This window comes from Peromyscus maniculatus, chromosome 6 (genome assembly GCF_049852395.1).
Source record: "Peromyscus maniculatus bairdii isolate BWxNUB_F1_BW_parent chromosome 6, HU_Pman_BW_mat_3.1, whole genome shotgun sequence".
In the NCBI taxonomy this organism is placed as follows: Eukaryota; Metazoa; Chordata; class Mammalia; order Rodentia; family Cricetidae; genus Peromyscus; species Peromyscus maniculatus.
The window spans coordinates 134,254,095-134,273,547 of NC_134857.1; the positions used below are offsets into that span (position 1 = coordinate 134,254,095).

At 43.5% G+C, this 19,453-nt stretch overlaps 1 protein-coding gene across 9 annotated transcripts in view; it reads left to right on the forward strand.

The window, feature by feature from the left end:
- Positions 1-19,453, forward strand: part of Slc44a5 (solute carrier family 44 member 5) — a 290,304-nt gene that overhangs the window by 229,554 nt on the left and 41,297 nt on the right. For all 9 annotated transcript variants that reach the window (XM_076575270.1, XM_042280176.2, XM_076575269.1 and 6 more), the window contains one exon: positions 13,845-13,929. In XM_076575270.1, coding sequence (XP_076431385.1) covers positions 13,845-13,929 — 85 coding nt within the window. The remainder of the gene's footprint in view (positions 1-13,844; positions 13,930-19,453) is intronic.

Sequence of the window (19,453 nt, forward strand, 5' to 3'; positions counted from 1 at the left end):
TTTGTAAATTGAATCTATTCTCTTTGCCTACCAAGAAAGAGGCACTCCTGTTTGCTGTTAGGTTAAAGATTTTTCTAGAACACAAAAACAAAGAAGACAAACACATAAGATTATTTTAAAGAAAATAGCACAAAAAGAAAAATCCTGTATTTTCTGTAAAAAGATTTTATGATTTTAGTCAGTATACTAGGCAATCAACCAAAAGGTATAAATCCTGTCTTCTAGGTATTGACTTCAGAAAATTGGACTTACCACTGTAAGGGTGAGAGCCATGGAAATCAGATCTTAGCTTCTAGTACCAGTCATTATTGACCTGTGGTTAACATGGAAAGAAACTTTCACCATGTTGCAGAACACTGTAAAAATATTTTGGTCTTTCTTTTTATCTTCTAGTAAGAGAAGTAACCCTGCCCCCAAAAAGTAACTCCCCAAGTTAATCTCTGTATTACCATGCAAACTCTACAGAATTGTATAAAATCTAGGACATAAAAATAGGGAGAAGAAAAATTTAACAGGCATTAACACAAGAATCAATAACGTACTCTTATAAGGCTTGCAGAATGTCCCTCTCGTTCTTAGGTATTTTAACTTTAGAACTTCTAAGCATTTGTATAGATTGAATACAACCTCTAGGTTGAATATTATAAAATATTTTCATATACAAGCGGAATTTTAACCTGTCTCACTTCAGGACACATTTTTCTAGTCTACAGAAATATTTGGTTATTTTTGCTTACTGTCATAGAATTGAAATGGGTGCATAAGAGGCGGGGAATTTGGAGTCAGGCAGGTCTAGATTCTTATACTATTTTGTGGGGTATCGATAACTAATCAGCTCATTCACCTGGGAAGAACAGAAATGCTCCCTGATTTTCAAGGCCAGTTGTAAGGGATAAACTGAAATGCCCAACCATGTCAGCTGTGCTAGTGAGAGTAATAGATAGAGCATAAATAATTTAGTGGTTCTAAATTGCAATAAATTTGTTTCAAATGCGATTTACAATGTTGTTTCTATTGCAACCCATAATTTTGGTTATTAAAGTTTGAGTATACACAGGAACTCCCCAAAGGGCTCCTGCTGTGAGCAGAATCCTTCTAAACAAGGCCTAACTCAACAGTAGGTTGAGTCTCTCTGTAGGATAGTTCTGTTTGTACAGGGACTGTCAAAGCCACATCTGCCCCTGGCAGGGTCAGCAGAGGAGCACCCAGCCACCTCTGCTGTGGCAGGTCAGTGGGGAAGGGCCCACCATAAGTCCCTCTGGAGCAAGACAAGAATGCCACCTTTTTGTTCAAGATCTCCAAATTTGATTTGTAAATGTTTTAATTCTCATAGGAAATTGGAGAATAAATTTTCCTCAATCAAAGTCAATGTTGTACATTAAATTAATTCAGCATATCTCCCAAATTGATCCTGATACTGCTGCTAGAAACAAATGACTCATGGAATTCAGTAAATACCATACACTTACTTTATCCCTCAACTATAGCTGGCCTTGTTGGTTTGATTTCAAAATATTAACTCAATTGCTGCTATAGTTAGGTTGGCTGGAAGAAGACTGGGGGGTACAATTGGCAGGGGCAAGTAGAAATGTTAAGAACGGCTGTACCATGAAGGAGTGTGTGGCCTCCCTCGAGAAGTCATTCTCAATGTGATGGTATCGGAAGCACGGTGGTGCCTGGCCATCTCGTCAGGTCAGGGCCCTCACGGATTTATCGTTTATCTGTAATCTTTCTGTGAGTGTTACTATGCTTATTAGTTACTTTCTGTGGCTGTAATGAAGTACCACATTCCAGGCAAAAGAAGAATTTATTTTGGCTTTGGTTCCAGAGTGTCGGGGAGTCCACCGTGGACGTGAGGCACAGCAGCAGGAAGCTGAGTGAGCATCTCTTAGCACAGCCCTAAGCAGAGAGAGAGAAACTGGAAGTGATGTGGTTCTCCCAGCAATCATGCACTCCCCAAACCTCCCCACATAGCACCGTCACCCTGGGGACCAAGTGTTCCAGTACCCAGGCCTGTGGAGAGCACTTCTCACTCAAACTGTCACACCCTGGAAGAGCCATTTCTGTTTCTCACCAAAAACCAACAAGGCAGGGGAGGGATAGGCGGGGCTGCCAGGCAGAGAGAACAAAGAGAAGGAGAAAAAGAGAAGAGGGAGGAGCAAGAACAGGAGAGGGGGCCACCAGGGGCAGCCACCCAGCCACCCAGCCACCCAGCCACCCAGTCACCCAGTCACCCAGTCACCCAGTCACCCAGCCACATAGCCACACAGCCACACAGCCACCCAGCCACCCAGCCACACAGCCACACAGCCATCCAGTCACACAGCCACACAGCCACACAGCCACCCACCCACCCAGCCACCCAGCCACACACAGCCACACAGCCACACAGTCATCCAGCCATCCAGTCACACAGCCACACAGCCACACAGCCACACAGCCACACAGCCACACAGCCACACAGCCACCCACCCACCCAGCCACACAGCCACACAGCCACACAGCCACACAGCCACACAGCCACACAGCCACCAGCTACCCAGCCACCCAGCCACACAGCCACACAGTCACACAGCCACACAGTCACACAGCCACACAGCCACACAGCTACCCAGCCACCCAGCCAGCCACCCACCCAGCTACCCAGCCACCCACTCACCCAGCCACCCAGTCACACAGCCACACAGCCACCAGCTACCCAGCCACCCAGCCACCCAGCCACACAGCCACCAGCTACCCAGCCACCCAGCTACCCAGCCATACAGCCACACAGCCACACAGCCACACAGCCACCAGCTACCCAGCCACCCAGCCACCCAGCCACACAGTCACACAGCCACACAGTCACACAGCCACACAGCCACACAGCTACCCAGCCACACAGCCACCCAGCCACACAGCCAGGTAAGGAGTAAGAGGTAAAGAAAGGTACATAGACTAGAAAAAGGTAAAAGCCCAGAGGCAAGAGGTAGATGGGATAAGTTAAGAAAGCTGGCTAAAAACAAGCCAAGCTAAGGCCAGGCATTCATAAGAAAGAATAAGTCTCTGTGTTTTTATTTGGGAGCTGGGTAGCAGGTCCTCAGAGTTAGAGTAAAAAGAAACAAACTACACTGTTCTTTGTGCTTCGTGTGGACTGTGGCCAGCAAGGGTGATATTTGCATGTGAGAGAGGCGCACAGCATTCAGCTGACAGGAAGAGAACCCCTGACTCAGTGGATGGAGTGGAGTCTGGGTAGAATCCAGGGAATCCAATCTCCCTGAATGATCACATGAACATTTATGGTAATAACTCCCTTTGTCCTCCTTCACAGGTGGTTGCTGTTCAACTATTGCACTAACTAGAAAAAAGAATAGGAATTCTTGTTATGCAAATTGTTTTCTGCGAACCTTGGGCTAACATTACACATATAAAAATACCACAGTTTTAACATTCAACAAATTTCTGTTTTGTTTTTCTCTCTAAGTGCATTTTCAGTTGAACAGGTTAGTCCACTGTTAAATTTCCTTAACAAGTATCTCAGGTTGGAGCCCAGAGTCTGCTTTGGTTTTTAATGTTTTCTTGGAGTAATTACCTTATTAGCTGAGAAGATGGGAAGTTAATAGGGACATTCGTGCAGGCAAGCCCAGAACTGTGTCCTCCTACTGTGAGAAACTCAAGAGTAATCAAAAAGCCTCCAGGATGGGTGGAGGGGTCTGAACAACAGTCTGAGCTGGGCATCCTGGGCTAATTACCCCTACTGGAGCGTTGACTTTCTGTCTGAGAGACCCCAAGTAAAAGCCAAACTTTCCCCTAAATCCCTAACTCCTCAGATTATGAGGAAATGCAGGCACCTTAAGACAGTGTACCTAAAGGAAAAACAGCTGGAATCAGACAGAGCCTGGAATCAGGAAGTAGGAGCCTTGCTTAGCAAGACCTAAAGTGTAGTATTGTCTCTGTGGCATTAGCTTGGGGTATTTGTGTCTATTTTGGTCAGGAGACCTAGCTGAAAAGGTAGGTCTATCCTGGTGTGAAGTCTCAGGAATTTTGAAGGGTTGTCCCATTCATCTCTTAGGACAACTTGGTCTTTTCCCATCAGGATATGAGGAAGGGAGAAAGCGCCTATCTCTGAGCAAAGTCACTCACTCATGTGACCTATACAAGAACAAAGATAATTCTAGAATACTTTTTGATTCTGTCTGTATAGAAAAGCAGGGACTGTTTCTATTCAAGTAAGTATAGTTAAACATTATAGATTTTATTTTGTTCATTTCATTTTTATATCTATTAATGTACAATTGACAAAATATTGTAGGTATTGAGATGTACAACATGGAGGCTTTTTAACTGGAGATTGAACCCAGAGACTTACATGCAACAAAAAGCATTCTTCCAATTGAGCTATGTTCCCTGTCTGGCATTTTGCTATTAGTATATCTTGTATAATTAATATCATAGTTAGGCTGACTAACATTCATTCCTTGTCACAATTACCTTTTGCAAGGGGGAGAAAATACTTATGATGTGCTCTTTGAGAAAATTTTCAAGTGTGCAAAGCACATACCACACTGTACATTAGGTCTCTAGACATCATCCGTATTGAAGCCAGACTTACCGTTAGAAGACTTGTAGTCCTGATCTCATGCGCCCTGCAGCTCTCTCTGGCACAGAGTTAAGGTATCTGTGCTGAGACTTGACTTGACGCTCTCACTTTATGATTCCCGACTTCTCCAAGCTCTCTGTCATGTGCGCTATGCTGAACTCTATCTTGTGGTGTGAAACTTCCCTCCACCCCTAAAAGGTTATAAAAAGTCAGGCTTTTCCTGATCTGGGGATTGATCCAAGACTCCCCACTGAGATAGATCAGGGATTTGGTTCAGAGATAAAGGCTGTTCTCTGAAGAGATTCCTCTGCCTGCCCCCAAAACAATGGCGTTCTCTCCCCCCCCTCCTTTCCACTGCCATCCCCCCTCTTCTCCCTCTAGATGGAACTCCTCCCCAGGTGTTGAGGGGAAGCCGCTCCTTCCCTTTTCTTTAAGGCCCCATCATGTTTGATTGCATTGTCCTAGCTAATCCCACCCACCGCAAGGCCGTGAAGCCTTCTCACTCAGATAAACATTGCCCCTGAAGAGGATTATGAACTATGTGTCCTTCCGAAACCAGCTGCTGCTGCCATCTCCTGTTTTACTCCACGTTTCTCTCTCGATCTGTGTCTCCCACATCCCCATCTCCTCACTCACTGCTGGTACTGCAGCCCCGCTTTCTGCTTGGATTCTTGTTAGAGTTCACATATGAGTGAACGAAATCAAGTGAAATTCGGTTGCTTCTCTGTGCCTCTGAGTTCACCCCCCTTTGCCACAAGCAGTACAATTCCTTTCTTTAATGATGTTTAAATGCATATTCAGTGTGTGTGTGTGTGTGTGTGTGTGTGTGTGTGTGTGTGTGTGTGTGTGTACACTTCCCTTAGCCATTCACCTGTTGACAGATTGTTTCTGTGTCTTGGATATTGTAAATAACACTGCCAGTCGACATGGGAATGCAGACACCTCTTTACTTGTCCTCAGATGTGTCCCCAGAAGGTAATTCTGGTAATTCTAACTTCAGTGTTTTGAACAACCTGTTTTCCACAATCACTGAGCTAATTACATTCCCAAGGCCAAAGGGGCTCCCCTTCCCCACACCCTCCTCCCCACTGGTCACCTCTGCACCCCACCAGGCATTCTATGGTTCTCTCTTAGAAGCAGATATACTGAAATATCCATTGTTAGAGGGAACTAGCCACAGGGGCCACATCATGCCGTTTGTTTACTCTAAGATCAAAATGAACCTACCTGTCAAGTCATAGCTAAGAAACATTGTTTTACCAAAAGTAAAATAATGCCTTCAATTAAGAGGTAAATTTTAATAATTTATTTCCATTATTTTGAGAATAGTTCTACCACATTTTTATTAATGAAAAACGTGTTGTGGACTAACGGGATGATAAGGGCCAATCTCACATGTCCTCTTGCTTTCTTTATGAATGCAGACATGTTTAAAAACTAAATCACATACTCACACTTCTGTTTCAGAAGTTTTCAGTTTAAGAAGGAAATGTCTGGGTTTGGGCCACGATTTGAGCTTGTCTGCACTACTGAATGATTTTGACCCTTGATTGGGTTTGGCTGTGCACACCGGTGCACACCTGTGCTTCTCAGATTTCTTGAAGTGTTGGTAGCATATGGGGGACCGGCTTGCACTCAAGAACACGACCCTAAACTCACCACTGAGTGGGAGAGGCAGGCACCTGTGAAATGATCAACATTTTTCTGACCCTGTCAGCTGGAGACAGCCTGCCTCCCAAAGCCCTTTGTGGCAGCCCTGTCAACAATGCAGATCCTCAGATCGGCTTCGTGTGCTCTATTATCTGCTTCATTGCATTTGTAAATTGCTTGTGTCAAAAAGCCATAAGCACAATTTGCAGGCCTGTTCCTCCCATGTTAAAACAGTTAAGATGTACCTTTAAGGGGTACACACGACTGGCCTGAGAGCCAACAACCCCATGGCAGCAAGTGCTTAACGAATGCCTTAGCTGCTGCCCCGAACAGATCTGCAGTTATTTTTAAGTGTCAGTGTGAGCAGTCGGGTCTGATCATTTTCTCCTTGACAGAGGGCTTTGTCATGGCTGCTGCTTTTCGATTCAACCCCAAAGCATGGCTGGTGCTCGCTTTGAGAACATCTGAAAATGGGCGGAAGTTGGACACTAACACATGCTCTCCTCGACTTTCCTTGAGATGAGTGATGAGGTCATTTGCCCAAATAAGACTTTTGCTTGTGTACAATTTCTCCTCCTCCTCCCTGTCCCCACCACACACGTACACACGCCATACAAGTCTGCATCGGATTCAGCCCAAGTGGTCTTTTGAAGTCATTTCTAGGAGCTGGTGAGATGGTGCCTTCAGTTAGGTGCTTGCCCCATAAACATGAGGACCTAATCCAATCCCCACAGCCCACTTAAAAAACTGGGCTTGGTGGTGCACACCTGAAACCCAGCTCTGGGGAAGCTGGACAGACAGATATGTGGAGCTCACTGGACAGTCAACCCAGCAGAATTGGTGAGTTCCAGGTGAAAGAGACCCTGTCTCAAAAAACATGGTGGACAACACCTGAGGATGACAACCAAGGTTGACTTCCAGCCCCATTATGCACACACACACACACACACACACACACACACACACACACACACACACACACACATACACACACCACACAAATACACGCATGCACACACATTACTTTTAAAACAGTAGGCTAATGAAGGGAATAAAATGATTGATTCAAGTGTGTATAAATTGCTCTGCAAACTGTTATTTGGTTTTGTTTATCTTCATAACCCAGGCAGTTTAAGTCTAGAGTTTACACTCTTACCACTAGGATGTGTGACTTTTAATTACTGAATAAGTATGATGAGGTGGAGGGCAGGCTGGAACCCCACGACACTGTTCTACTTTGTCTCTTACACCTTCCTTTGTGGTTTCTACAATGCTACAGTCCAGAAAGGCCCAAACTCACCATAGAGCCCAGAGTGGCTTCTATCTATTTGTTATAACAATGATGTGTTGGATACTATAGGTTTGGGGTGACTTATTAGATAGATCAACAATGTAATGATACTGTTCACCACCTTGTACAAGATGCCCACATTTATGAAGATATTTTCTAGACAGATCTGACAGGGAGAAGACATCTTGAATGACATGTGTAATCTCCAATTTTCCACTTTTGAGAGTATCAAAAAAGTGAAATTATTTCAGTGAGTTAATAACAATTTTGTCCATATTATGTTTAAGATATGCTTACCTAATATGCATAAAACCCCAATGTTGCTGAAGTATTCCTGTGTCCAGCCTACTGGTGGTCAGGACAAATCTCTCTCACCCACCAGTCCCTCGGCTGCTTGGACCCAAGTAAACACACAGAGGCATATATTATTTACAAACTGTATGGCCATTAGCTCACCCTATTTCTGACTAGCTCTTACACTTAAATTAACCCATAGTTCTTATTTATGCTTAGCCACGTGGCTTGGTACCTTTTCCTAATTCTGCCTTCACATCTTTCTTCCTCTGTGTCTGGCTGGCGACTCCTGACTCAGCCTTCCTATTCCCAGAATGCTCCTCTCTCTTTGTCCCGCATGTCCTGTACTTCCTACCTGGCTACTGGCCAATCAGCATTTTATTTATCAGTCAATCAGAGCAACACATTCATGGCATCCCCAGCACTCCAGGTTCAATCCCTGGCACCCCATGAACTAGGCATGGTGGTGCACACCTATGATCCCAGCACTATGTCTGTAGCCTAGCCTGGCACACGGTAGACCCTGTCTCAAAATATAAAATAAAACAAGTCATGCATTTTGCGCTCATAGACTGTGTCTGTTCTAATGATCCATTTAGTTCATAGTGGACATGTGACTTCTATACCAGACAGCCTGTTCTGGAAATTCCATGTGTAGAAAACTTCCATGAATGAAGTAAAACATGGATGCCCTGACTTTGTGAACAGCTTCAAACATGGCTTCTGTTGCTGCATCTCCTTTCCTCCCCAGCTAGCAGCTTGGAGCACCTGCAGCTCAAACACACACCATCTGTGGCCGGGCCTCCTCATCACAGCTGAGCAGGGAAGGTAGAAGCTACTCAGTAAACACGGCCACAGGGCAGCACCAGGAGTTGGGAAAGGGAATTCCTTCTTGGACGCCTTCCTCTTTGCCTCTTTCTCTTGTCCCTGGAGGTGTGAGTCAGCCTTTTCATCACCATGACAAATAGCTGCGAGAGTGAGAAAAGAGGAAAGACCTGTGTTGGCTCATGACTCAGTCCAAGGTCAGCTGCTTCCTTGCTATGCCTGAGACGAGGCTTAAAATCATGCTGGGAACACTGGGTGCTTTCCTCAGTGTGGACAGGAAGCAGAGAGAAGATAAGAGGGCCAGAGACAAGATGTTAGCCCAGCAGCAACACTTCCCCTCAGTGACCTACTTCCTTCAGGTAGGTCTCCTGCCTAAAGTTCTCACCGCCTTTTAACAATGCCTTCAAAGCACAGAGCTATCAATGGGCTAACCCACAAATCACTTCAGAGTCCCCAAGAACCAATCACCTTCCAGGGTCCTCCACACTGAACATTCTGCACTAGGGATTCTGTAGACATTGGAGGGACACTTCATTTCCCAACCATAGTTCTGCCGTGGTTAGTTATAACAATCAGCTCTGCACAGCTTGGAATCACCTTGGAACAGTCTCATTGGGGACCGTCTAGACAGGGTGGCCTGTGCATGCCTGGGAGGTGTTGTTTTGATGACCTCAGCTGATGCAGCAGAGGCAACCTTAAAGTGGGCAGCACTGCCACCCACTCAGGAGGCCCTGGGTTCTCAGAGTGGAGCAATGGAGCTGAGCACAGGCATGCATGACATGCATGGCTCATTCTCTCTGTTGTTGACTATTGGGGGATTTATTAAGGCAACTCCACGTAATTAAAAGAGAGGTTTATTTGGGGGTAACTTACAAGTAAAGGGATTGGTTACAGGATCTAGGAGAGGTGAAGTGCTGTCCAGCAGTGTTCTCTGGAGAACTCTGCTCAGTCTACCATCCTGCATCCCGGATCACCAGGAACCAAGAGCACCAGTACATCCAGTCTTAAGGGCTCCCGTCCAGCCCCACCTCAGGGGCAGGTCATAGGTAGGCGTGACAGTTACTGGAAGCCTCACTGGAGGTAGTACTTCCAGGTCAAAGCTGGAACAGCTACCTACTACTGTTGACTGTGGATGTCATGTGACTAGCTGCTTTAAGTTCCTGCCTCGACTTCTCCGAAATGGTGACATGAAACTGTGAGCTAAACTACGCCCTTTCTCCCTTGAGTCGTCTTTTGTCATGGTATTCAAAAGAAAAGAAACTACTGGACTCCTGGAGCTTGCCCTGGTGTTTGGCTGTGGATCTCTGCATCTGCCTCCATCAGTCACTGGAGAAAGGCTCTATGATGACAGTTAGGGTATTCACTGATCTGATTACTGGGGTAAGCCAGTTCAGGCATCCTCTCCACCATTGCCAGTAGTCTAAGCTGGGATCATCCCTGTGAATTCCTGGGAACTTCCCTGGCACTTGGTTCCTCGCTATACCCATGATGTCTCCCTCTATCATGATATCTGTCTCATTGCTTTCCCACTCCAACTCTGTTCCAGCTTGGCCATCGCATTCCGCCACGTTCTCATCCCCCCATCCCCTACCCTCCACTGCCCACCCCTCATCCCCAGTTCACTCATGGAGATCTCATCTATTTCCCTTCCCAGGGCAATCCATGCATCCCTCTTTGGGTCCTCCTTGTTAGCTAACTTCTCTAGAGCTGTAGGTTGTAGTCTGGTTATCCTTTGCTTTACATCTAGTATCTACTTATGAGTGAGTACATGCCATGTCTGGCCAAAGAGAGAAAAGAGGGATTCTGTGAGCAAGGGGCATCAGGATCATGATGGGGAAACTTACAGAGACAGCTGGAACAAGCTGGTGGGAACTCATGAAATCTGGATCAACAGCTGTGGAGCCTACATGAGATGGACTGGGCCCTCTGCATAACAAGACAGTTGTGTGGCATGCTCTGCTTAAGCGGCACCCTGGTGGTAGGATCAGAATCCATCCTTGGTACATTAGCAAGTCTTTTGGAGCCCACTTCTATGATGGGACACCTTGCACAGCCTTGAGGTAGGGGGAGGGGCTTGGACCTGCCTCTACTAAGTGTACCTCCCAATAGGAGGCCTTACCTTATTGTAGAATGGAATGGGAGGTGGATTTGGAAGGGGAGGCTGGAGGGACGGGAGAAGGGAAGAGGGGGATCTTTGGTATGTAAAATGAATTAAAAATTTTTTCTTTAAAAAAAGAAAAAAGAAAAGAAAACAAGCTTACTCCTAATTTATTCACATCAGGAGGCTTCATTATTTAATCTATTCAAACCTTTTCATTAAGAAATTCTTGCCGGGCGGTGGTGGCGCACGCCTTTAATTCCAGCAGTCGGGAGGCAGAGGCAGGCGGATCTCTGTGAGTTCGAGGCCAGCCTGGGCTACCAAGTGAGCTCCAGGAAAGGCACAAAGCTACGCAGAGAAACCCTGTCTCGAAAAACCAAAAAAAAAGAAAAAAAGAAACTCTTTTTTTTTTTTTAATATTTAATGTATCTAAATTTTTTATTTTGGAAATATTTTTTATTTATTTCATCTATTTTAGCTTTCTTGCTACTGTAGTCTGGTGGATAAAACCAAAGGCCTCGTGAAGCAACAAACCTAACCTTAAGCTCTGGTTTTATCACTTAAGAAGTGTGTGATTTTGAGAAATAAACTCTAATACAGAACCTAGATTTTTAAAAAATGGCAACCTCTTAGAGTTACTGTGAGATGCATGAGTCACATGACTCTCCGACCCATCACAAGCAGATAATACAGAGAACTTCTATCATCACACGGTTCTTTCTGTGTTCAAATCTTAACCATTTTTCAAAGTCTCTCTCAAGTCCCACTTCTTCTCTGAGCCCTCCAAAACTTCATCCTCCCGTCTCCGTTCTCTTGGAGAACTCTGATGTGCATTCATCCCAGGGATGGCTTCTGACCCACAACACAGAGTGGTCACTTAAGAAAGTCTTTAATAAGTTGATCGATGATGTAAAGGGGAAAAGAAATCATGGCAGCTGCTACTGATGGGCGACCCCACTTCCTCTCAGCCCACCAACATGTGCTTACGGTTATGGGGACAAGTGTGCAATGGCTCCCCACAAGCACGGGCAGAAGAAGTTCTCGGATGACCACAGCTGCCTGCCACAGTGTCCTGCTCTTCCTTGTCTCCTTTATCATCCTTAACCTTTCCAGAGTCCAGCCAATTGCCCCTGTGGAAGCTTCTAGAGCCATCCCCACCTCCAAACAAAGCACATGCATCAAAGTCTGGTTTCAGATGTTGATTTTGGATAAATTAAAGAGCTAGCATTACTGAATCCATGGTGTGTTCTGAGCGCATACCAGATGTTCCATTTCCATTATCTTCTTTTGCAAACTCAATATTCTATGTATTTTATACCATTATTTCTGTGCTTTAGTAGCTAATTAGAAAGTTGAGGTTCAAAATAAGTCAATAATTTGATCTGGGTTATAGACAATAAGAAATAGATACCTATATATGGTGGCTACTCTCCAGGCCCCAGTCCTTACTGAGGACCTTCTGGCCATTGGCAATGCCAAGAGAAGGGAGTGTCACCCTCTCTGAGGGTGTGGCAGTGGTTGCTCATATTCCTCTGAATGGCTCCACACCCACGCACATATGAGCAACACTAACTGGACTTATTAAATAACTAGGTTATTAAAACAAAAGACATAGAATTGAGATGGGGAGAGTTGGAGGAGCAGTTGGGTGGAGGCGGTCACATTGCATTGTATATATGCATGAAATCCTCAAGAGTAAAGAAAATTATATAAAAGGAGTCAGATGCCTAATTCTCAGTTAATGATTATTTAGGAAAACAGCATAAAACATTTTAAGCTGAAAAAGGCACATTGAAGCACAGAGTTGGATATAATTGGATCTTTGCATTAGGGTTGGCCAGTACGTAACAAACCAAAGCACAGAGACAGTGTAATAAGGATCTCAGTGAGCACTGAGCACTTAGATGTTGTTTACACACCGAGTTACAGTTATTTCTTTATTCTGGAAAATAAGGACAGGAAGACATGGTGCCGGAGAGCCCCTCAGATCTCACAAGATGGCATCGAAGATGGAGCTGATTTGGCCTCTGTGACATTAGAGAGAAGCAGACAAGGGAGCCTTCCTGGAACTTAGACGCTGGAGAGGAAAGCTGGGCTGACGAGAAAAATACTGAAAAAAAAAATCCTCTTTCTTATTACAGTCCTCATTTGGAAAATTGATTTTTTTTATCATCTCAAATCACATCAGCCACATGCATAAGGGTGACTGAATATTAAGGCAAACTGTCACATCCAATAAGTGTGGGGAAGGAGATGGCTGATCAGTGTTATCAGAGGCAAATGATATGTTTTCAGCTGCAGCCTAGACTTTTAGCAACTGTGTTTTTCAAACTTTGAGAAGATAGAGAAATTCAGTTAGAATTAACAAGTATTAGCTAGTGTAGTGATGGGTGCTACTTTTTGATGGTCTGTCATCTACCTGTCAGGCCAAGTTTATAACCACGCAAAAACAAACCAAAAAGGACTATGCGTTTGCATGAAGCAGAGCCCAGCATCTCCCCAGAAAATGTGGCTGAGTCCTCATCATACTGAGGTCAGGGACGCATGGTATTCGTATTAAGCTCTGAGATTACCGGACAAATGCCTGGCAGATCTTTCCTGGCGGCTGCCTCCGCTGTGTCCTTGTTTGCCTTTTGAATGTCCTATGAAATCAGAGAGCTAGTCGGTTCACTCTGCTGAATTTTTAAGTGTTTTTCACTTCTGTATCCCCCCAAAGCATTACATCATGCTGCCTGGAGTCAATCTATCAGCTCTGGCATGAAGTCATTTGTGTCTGAGCTTTAGAAAAGGCATCTTTTTTTTTCCAAGAGAGCTTTTGTCTGTGCCCTCTCCTCCTCATTTTAATAACTGTCATTTTCTAAGTGCATTACCTCATGTTTTGGCTGCAACCCAGATGAATCTGGAGAGAAGAAAAACGTGCTTTCAGACCAATTCATCCATATTTTATTTTACTTTTCATTAAGAAATTACTCTTTGAAGAAAATCAATAATGTTCTATGACTGAGGGGGAAGAGGTGAGCGTTGCCGTGGCAATTCGAATCTCTCAAATCAGACTGCCTCCAGCCAGATGTTGCTGATGGGGACTTTGTCCTTTTTTGTTCCCGCAGCTTGGACACATGGTGACCCCAGGAGAGTGGCCTATCCTACAGACAGCCAGGGACACTTTTGTGGCCAGAAGGGAACCTCCAATGAGTGAGTATGGCCACTGTGTCTTCTGTGGCTTTACTGTAACGGTAACCTAAATGCATTAGCATCAGTCCCGTGGGATCCCTGGGGAAGGCTGACACTCATGAAGGAAGCTTCTGCTGTCTCCTTTCTTACAGACAGCCAAAAGTGGTTTGGAGTTTTCATTCTCTGCATCTCTTATCAGGGAAAATAAAATTCTAAACCAAGGATGGGACCAGGGACTTGCTAGTCATATTTAGAGCATGTCCTTCGGATAGGGATATTGTATGGCGGTATTGAGCAGCTTCTGAAATGCATGCACCATGCACTATTTGGCCATTTTGCCATAATGTTTACTAACAATCATTCTGCCTTTTGAAGTATCTTCAGATCTTCAGTGATCTTGGAGGATAACTCATCAGTGAACAGTGCCCTGATAGCTAAAAAATGTGTCCAATATCAATCAAAACATTAGTGTCTCTGTTTGAAAGCAAGTTTTCTATTATTTACCTAAAATCAAGCAGACAGACAAAAGCCACGTCTCACATTTTTAGAAAGCCTTTACCTCTTCTCATGGTCCATTTCTTTCTTGTTTCTTCACTAATGGGCTTGATGCTAGATCTTCTCATTCTTTGGAACCAGTTGAGTTTCTGTGATTGCTGGTTTTGGGTAGTTATGGAAAAACAAAAGGCCAGTTAACAACAGGGTCTCCACCGACAAGTCCAGCCGCCTGTCATGTCTCTGCAGTGCCACCCAGAACCGAGAATGTGTTATGCCAGGAGATACATAGATTTAAAGACAGACACTCAGTAAAGAGCTGAAGAATTCATGGGGTAGAATAACAGCAGATAACAGAGAAAACTGAAATCTGGAGGAGTAAGAAAGTTTCCCTTATAAAAGACCTCTGAGTAACAGACACCTGGACTAAATTAATCCAGACTGTAGTTGTATTTTAACCTTGGAAACCTAAAACAAACAAACAAACAAAAAACAAAACAAAACAAAACAAAAAATAACCCCTGAGACTTTTACACTGTGGGGGGCAAAGAAAGCACCAGGTGGTGAGAGAAGAAAACACAGAAATCTGTGACTCCTCAGTTTCTTTGAAACAGGCTGTTTTTAGAAGGGTTTCTGTAACAAGTCTTCCAGGCCTAAGTCCCTGACCTACTTATGTCAGACAAGAGGCTGCACCCCAAATTTCAGTATATAAAGACTGTCCAGAGGTGACTCTTGCCTACCAGATTATTCATTCAAATGAAGCGTCTGATAAATATAAATTTAAAATGGAACATATCCCAACAAGATGTGAGTGACAGTTCTGGTCCATCCATTTAACAAAATCTAACAGATCCACTGGAGAAAGTGCTCATGACAGCCAATTTTCTTCATATTTCCTTTTATTTGCATCTGTGTTATGATGCTGCTAATAGTGTTATATCACAGCAGTTGTAACGCTGACTAAGACAGATCCCCCTGGAATTGATGCTTATGCTTACAGAGTTAATGATAAGTGAAAATACCTATAGAAAATCAAACTTGACTCAGTATTAAAATTTTTAGGTAAGAGGCTGGAGAGGTAGCACAGTGGGTAAGAACGCTGGCTGCTCTTCCGGAGGACCCAGGTTCAATTCCTAGCACCCATATGGAGGCTCACAAGCACCTTAAACTCCAGTTTCAGGGGCTCTAGTGCCCTCTTCTAGCCTCCACAGGCATTGTAAGCACATGATGTACAGCTGTACGTGCAGGCAAGACACCCATATACATACAATAAAAATAAAGGTTTTCTTTCTTTTTTAACTTAAGGGGCTAGAAAGACATTCGGCAGTTAGGAGTGTTTACTGGTCTTACAGAGAGATCCCAAGAATGGTCTCCAGTCCCAGGGGATTACAGCCCTCTTCTGGCCTCCACCAGCAACAGGCAATGTACACAGTGCACATAAAACACATGCAAGCAAAACATAAGATAAAATAAATAAATCTGAAAACTTAAATATGTATAGGTGTAATTAAATAAAATATATCTAAGGAAAATGTTAGGCTAAATTCATCACAATAATCACATTATTCTAAAGTGTAGAATGGTAATAAAACTGGGTAAAAATAAATCCAACTGTAGATACGTTTTCCTCAGGGTTGGTGACAGACTCTAGGGCCTGCACATGGAGACGAGTACTCTACCTGAGCCATAAATCTGGCCCCTATTTACTTAATTATTTATCTGTTTTGGAACAGAGTCTCACTAAGTTGCCTATGGTGACCTTGAGCTCACTCCTGAACCAAGGCACTGAACTTGCCATCTGCCTCCCTGTGCCTCTGGCCTAGCTGAGGTTACAGCCTGTGCCACTGGATTTGGAACTCAACCAGATTTTCTGTGATAGAGATAGAATTTCAAGTCAGTACCCAGAAAATACATTATTAAGGGAATGGAATGGAATTAAATGAAATGCTGTTCACGGATGTAAAATTATATGTATATCATAATTCATACCTAAAAGAATACAGGAGCAGTGAGGGTTTTATGTGCATATAAGATAAAAATCATAAAGTAACAGCAGCCAGGGGCATATTTATAAGACTGTGGGCTAGGAGCTCAGACCAGGATCCAAAAAGACAAGTGAGGAGCTGTGTTGTTCTCCAACAGGATCTCCTTGGGATTTTACTCGGTTTCTCTGGATATTTCTTCAGTAAGACTTTAAAACATCCAAACAAGAATGTCATCCAAACAAGAAATAATGAACGACCAGCAGTTTGGGTGGGTTTCAAAGGATCCCAGATTTTGGGAAATGACAGAAAAGTCAGAACTGACAAGAAGTTTCTAGCCATGTTCCACAACCAAAAGTTTAAGTTGAACCATGTTGGTCAAAGATATGGAAGACTCGAAACGCGTCCATGACCTTTCAGGCTCTGATTCCGATCTCTCTGATGAAGAAAGTAAAACACCAAACCAAAAGAAAGTAAAGCAGAAAAAGAAAAGAGAAGTGAAGTAAAAAAGGTTGATTAAGGAGAAAATGAAAGAAATCAAGAAAACTGATCAAAAGCATCCCATAAATAAAAATAAAGACTTAGATAATTCTGAAAACATTTAGAAAATGAAAAACTGTAAATCTCAGAAGATGAGTTCAGAAATAAGTGCCAAGAAGGATGGTGAAGAATTTTTGCAAAATACAAAACAGAAAAGGGACATCCTTGACCACATTGTGGACTCTCTGCCCAAAGGAGAACTAAGGACCAAAGATCCAGTACCTCTGAGACAGTGAAATCTCCAACAATCACTTGTTCTGAGGCAAGAAGAGAAAAGCAGCCCAGTGGTTCTCAGCACTGGCTCTTCTGTATTACACTATCTTACTGTTTTAAGAAGGAAACAATAATTGTTTTGTAGTATGATGAGAACAGTCAAGTGTTTAAAATATAAAGCTATGAGATAAATACTATAAAATCCTTTAAAATATAAAGCTGAAAGAAACAATAAAAAGCAAATAAAACTATGGGCTAAACAACAACTTCTAAACATAAAAGCAAAACCAAAAACACAACAGAAATTTTGAAGAATTCTGTCATTGAAAGTAAGCCACCAAAAGGGGCAGCCATTGTGACTCATCCCTGTAATCCCAGCACTCAGGGCAAAGGCAGGTGGAGCTCTGTGAGTTCAAGGCCAGCCTGGGCTACAGAGTGAGTTCTAGAATAACCAGACCAGAGAAACCTTGTCTTAAGAGGGGAAAAAAGGAAACCACCAAAATCATTTTAAACAAAATTAAAGATAAGTGGCCGTCCAGGAAAAACAAACACATTCAGCAAACATTCATGACAAATGGAACAATGGCTTTATGATCTGAACACAGAAACCACAAGTGAAAGGATGTCCACCCAGGGGCCTGCAAGGTGCCTGAGCTGGTAAGGATGCTTACTGTGCAAGCCCGATGACCTGGCTCTGAGCCCAGAAACCCGTGTAAAGGGGAAAGGAGAAAACCAGCTCTGGGAAGTTGTTCTCTGGCTCCCACGAGCATGAATGCACACACACACACACACACACACACACACACACACACACACACCACAACATATCAACGTAAAAACACAAAAGCCGATCTCCACTGAAAACGAGACAAAAGTCACAAGCAAGAAATAGCATACGGCAATGTCCAGTGGCAACAGGAAACTTGTCACAGTTCAAAAGAGAAATGCAAATTTGAAAATTGTTTTGCCCATGAGATTGTCAAATAAATCAAAGATGTTAAAATGTCCAGTGTTTTGTGGAGTGAGAAATACGCACCCTGCTGTCTGCTGCTGGCAGTGTACTATGGTGGTATTTGCAAGGTTTTATCAAACACTCACCAACATTTACTCTTTCGTGATTCAACAGTTTTCTGCCTAGAAACTAACTGAATGAAGAACTGAAGCATCTTTTAAAACTATATGAGCTGTATTAGCTTTCCATCACTCTGAGAAAATACATAAAAAAAAAACAAGTTAAGAAAGGAAAACTTTGCTCTGCCTCATGGTTTCAAAAGTTTCAGTTCATGCTTTCGTGGTCCTAAACTTTCGCCTTACTTGGTGGCTGCACAGTACACTAAGGTGGAAGCCTGCAGCAGATGAGGTATGATCATCTCATGAAAGCCAAAAAGCAAAGAAACAAAAACCAGCCAGGGTCCCATCTGCCTGTCAGGGGCCCCATCTGCCTGTCAGGGGCCCCACCTCCCCCTTAGAGGCCCCATTGTAGCTGGAGAGTTTTCTCTCCGGGTCCCACCAAGCCCCGGCAGTCTGACAGCCCACTTATAAAATAAACACGCAGACGCTTATATTATTTAAACTGTTTGGCCGTGGCAGGCTTCTTGCTAACTGTTCTTATATCTTAAATTAACCCATTTCTATAAATCTATACCTTATCAAATGGCTTGTGGCTTACCGGCATCTTCACATGCTGCTTGTCATGGTGGCAGCTGGCAGTGTCTCCCTCACTCAGCCTTCCACTTCCCAGAATTCTCCTCTCTCTTTGTCCCACCTATACTTCTGGCCTGGCCACTGGCCAATCAATGTTTTATTTATACGGAACGATATCCACAGCGATATCCAAAACGATTTCCTTTTTTTTTTTCAAAAAGGAAGGTTTTAACTTTTACATAGTAAAATTACAGCTAACAAAACAATTACCAAGTAAGAATTACAGTTATAATACCTAGTCTATTTATAATAACTAGTGTATTTGGCAAAACTAAAGAAGATATCCTAGCTATCTTATATTTGTGAGTCTAAGGTTTTATATCTAACTTATCTTTTATCATAACTAAGGAAAATTGGAAGTATCCAGCTTCAACTACATCAAAGACCTCAGAAGGATATACTGTTACCTGAGAAATGAGAGAAGGATATAAGCAACTTTTGGGAGTCTTGAGAGAGTAGACAGAGACAGCTGGCAGCCTGGACAGTCATCCAAAATTCTCTTGTAAAGTTGGGGCATCTGTCTTCAGCCCACAGGCCTAGAGTCTCTCAGTCATTTCTCTCTGTGTCCTGTACAATATCTGGCAGTTTCCTCTGTAAAGCAGGAACCTGAAGGA